Here is a 3,326-nt window from a genome sequence, read left to right on the forward strand (position 1 = left end):
CAAACTATCAACCTCCATATCCTTCTCCTGGAAACCTTCATAAAAGACCTTTAACATGTGACCATTAATTTTGAATATTTTCCTATTTTGTTACTTTTAATCTCGACTGCACCATGATCATGTACATTAGTAACAATGAATGGTCTCACCCATATGGACCGTAAGACAAGAGTCATAAAGTGTTACCTTTTGACCTATCTCAAGGGTCTTATGTGAAAGGTACTTATTATGGATTGCTTTGGTCTTTTCTTTGTAGATGCATGAGCTCTTTAATGCTTCATTTCTAGTCTCCTCTAAGGTGCTGTTTGTTTTTTTGAAGCCAAAATGTCTGCAGTCTGCGGACCACATCTGCAAGCCTCTGCAGTAGAAGAGGTGGATCAAATGTCTGCAGTCTGCAATAAGAAGACTGTTTGTTTTTAACGTTTGTAGCTGTTGACATAAATTAATTTTTCAAACTTAATTTCATGTCATAAAGATTAAAAATGCATTTTCAGCAAAAAGAGAAAGAAAAAAAAAACGGGTGGTCTTTTTTTTTTTTGGGTTAAAATGAGGTCTGAAGACCTTTGAAGACAGTGGCCCATGTTTGCGCCAGGAAGACCTCGCGCAGACGTTTTTTGGTCTGCGCACTTCCAAAAAACAAACACTCTGTGAAGGCATATGTCTGCGCGTTGTCTGCGCGGCGCAGACAAAAGTGGTTGCGCAGCTCTTCATAAAAAAAACAAACAGCCCCTAACTCTTGAATCTCTAGCTTTCAGTGAACACCCACTTCATCAATCCTCATGTTAAGCTTTTTGACAGCCCAAAAAGATTTGTGCTCTTGTGCAGCTAGAAGTTAACAATATTTTCCAAACATGATTCTATAAGGTAACATCCCAATTGGGGTTTTAAATGCGGTTAAGTATGCCCGAAGAGCATCTTCTAGTCTCAAGCTCCAATATTTGCGGTCTGTATTTACTATCTTCATAAGTATCGACTTGATTTCTCTATTTGACACTTTAGCTTGTCCTTTTGTTTGTTGGTGATAAGCTGTAGACACCTGATGTTCAACTTCATACTTCTTGAGAACTGATCCAAGAGCTTTATTGCAAAAATGTGTGCCTCTGTCACTGATTAAGGCTTTTGCAGTTCCAAACCTACATAACATGTCAGCCTTGATAAAATCTACAACAACTTTAGCATCCTCAGATCTTTTGCCTTTGCCTCCACCCATTTGGAAACATAATCAACAACAAAAAGGATGTATAAGTTCACAAATGATGAAGGGAAAGGAACCAAAAAATCAATACCCCATGTATCAAATATTTCACATACCAAGATAGCTGTCAAAGGCATTTGGTTACAGGAACTAAAAGAACCGGTCATTTGACATCTCTCACAACTGTTACAAAAGGTGTAAGAGTCATGAAAGAGTCGAGGCCAATATAATCCACAATCCAGAAATTTTCTACCAGTTCTTTGACGACCCAAATGCCCTCCACAAGCATGACTATGACAAAATTTGAGAGTGGATTATAACTCATGCTCTTCAACACATCTTCTGATCACATGATCCACACATTGTTTCCAAGGGTATGGTTCATCCTAAATGTACCTTTTTGCATATTTATTGATCTTGTCTCTCTGTGACCTCATAAGATATGGTAGGAACTTCCCTGTGACCATGAAATTGCATTTATCTGTATACCAAGGTGGCATCCAGATAGCAAACAAGTGCTTGTGTCGGAATGTGTCACAAATGGGTGTCGCATCTCTGGGTTGAACTACCCGGCTCAAATGATCGGTGAACAGGTTCTCCTTCATGCTTTTATCTTTGATCTCAATATCAAACTCTTGCAAGAACAACTTCTACCTTATCAACCTCAACTTCAAATCTTTCTTGGTTAGTAAGTGCTTTATAGTTTCATGGTCAGAGTAGATGATCACTTTAGTTCCAAGGAGATATTATTGGTACTTCTCTAATCCAAAGAAAATAGCAAGCAATTGTTTCTCTATTTTGGTATAGTGTCTTTGTGCATTATCACAAATCTTGGATGCATAGTAGATGACATGATGTGCTCGGTCCATATTTTGACCCAATGTCGCCCAATAGTCGTGTTGCATGTGTCTTACATCGTCTCAAATAGGAGATCCAATTTAGGTAGTTGGGAGACTGGAGGGGAGGTGAGTAGATCCTTCAAAAAATCAAAAGCATCCTTGGATTGCTGAGTAAACTCAAATTTAGCATCTTTTTAGAGTAATTGACACATCAACACCATGATCTTTGAGAAATTTGTGATGAACAACTGATAGAAACCTACATGACCAAGAAATAAAAGAACTTTGCAAACACTTTTCGGGTAAGTAAGACTCTTGATAACATCTATTTTGGCCTTTTCAAATTTTAATCCTTTTTGGGACACAATATGACCTAAAACCAATCTCTTGTTCATCATGAAATAACATTTCTAATAGTTAAGCACAAGATCCATGGCAACGCTCCTTTGCAGAATTTTTGTTAGATTGGTTAAACATACATCAAAGGAGTCTCCATAAAATATTAAATCATCCATGAAGACTTCAATGATGTTTTCAACATATTTAGAAAATGCACACCATGTATCTCTGAAATGTTGTGGGTGCATTGCATAGACCAAAAGGCATATGCCTATAGGCAAATGTGCCAAAGGGAAAAGTGAATGTGGTTTTCTATTGGTCTTCTGAGGCTACCAGGATTTGATGAAAACCCGAGAAACCATATAAACAACAATATTGATATTTTCCTACTAATATCTATAACAATTTATCAATGAATGGTAAAGGGTAATGTTCTTTCCATGTAGAAGCATTTAGTTTCCGGTAATTAATACAAACCATCCACCCATTTTTCACACTAGTGGGGACTAATTGTCCTTCAGAGTTTTCACAATAGTAACTCTGGATTTCTTTGGGACCATTTAAACGGGACAACACATTTACTATCAGAGATGGGGAAGATCATACCTGCATCCAAAAGCTTCATAATTTCTTTCTTTACTACCTCCATCATGGGTCGGTTCAGTCTTCTTTGTGCCTCTCGGGTTAGTTTGAAGTCTTATTCCATGATAATCTTGTGTATGCATAATGAAGGACTCAACCCTTTGATATCTACGACGGTCCACCCTATTGACTTCAAGTGCTTTTTAGCAAAGTCACCAACTTATCTTCTTCTACAATGGAAAATTTGTTGGAGAATATAACAGGAAAAGTCTTATCTTCTCCAAGATAGGCATACTTCAAATGATTTGGAAGAGTCTTTAATTCTAGCTCTGGTGCCTACAAAATAAAAGGGAACATTGTGTCAAAGACAG

At 37.4% G+C, this 3,326-nt stretch overlaps 1 protein-coding gene across 1 annotated transcript; it reads right to left on the reverse strand.

The window, feature by feature from the left end:
- Positions 1-832: 832 nt before the first annotated feature.
- Positions 833-1,210, reverse strand: LOC145095793 (uncharacterized). Its single transcript, XM_079033620.1, has one exon. The coding sequence runs from the start codon at positions 1,208-1,210 to the stop codon at positions 833-835; it is 378 nt and encodes a 125-aa protein (XP_078889746.1).
- Positions 1,211-3,326: the final 2,116 nt, after the last annotated feature.

Source organism: Lactuca serriola, chromosome 3 (assembly GCF_051521515.1).
Source record: "Lactuca serriola cultivar US96UC23 chromosome 3, Lser_US96UC23_V15, whole genome shotgun sequence".
NCBI classification, from domain to species: Eukaryota; Viridiplantae; Streptophyta; class Magnoliopsida; order Asterales; family Asteraceae; genus Lactuca; species Lactuca serriola.

Coding starts and splice junctions, on each gene's coding strand:
- LOC145095793 (XM_079033620.1), bottom strand. CDS start 1,210: ATGGGTGGAGGCAAAGGCAAAAGATCTGAGGATGCTAAAGTTGTTGTA.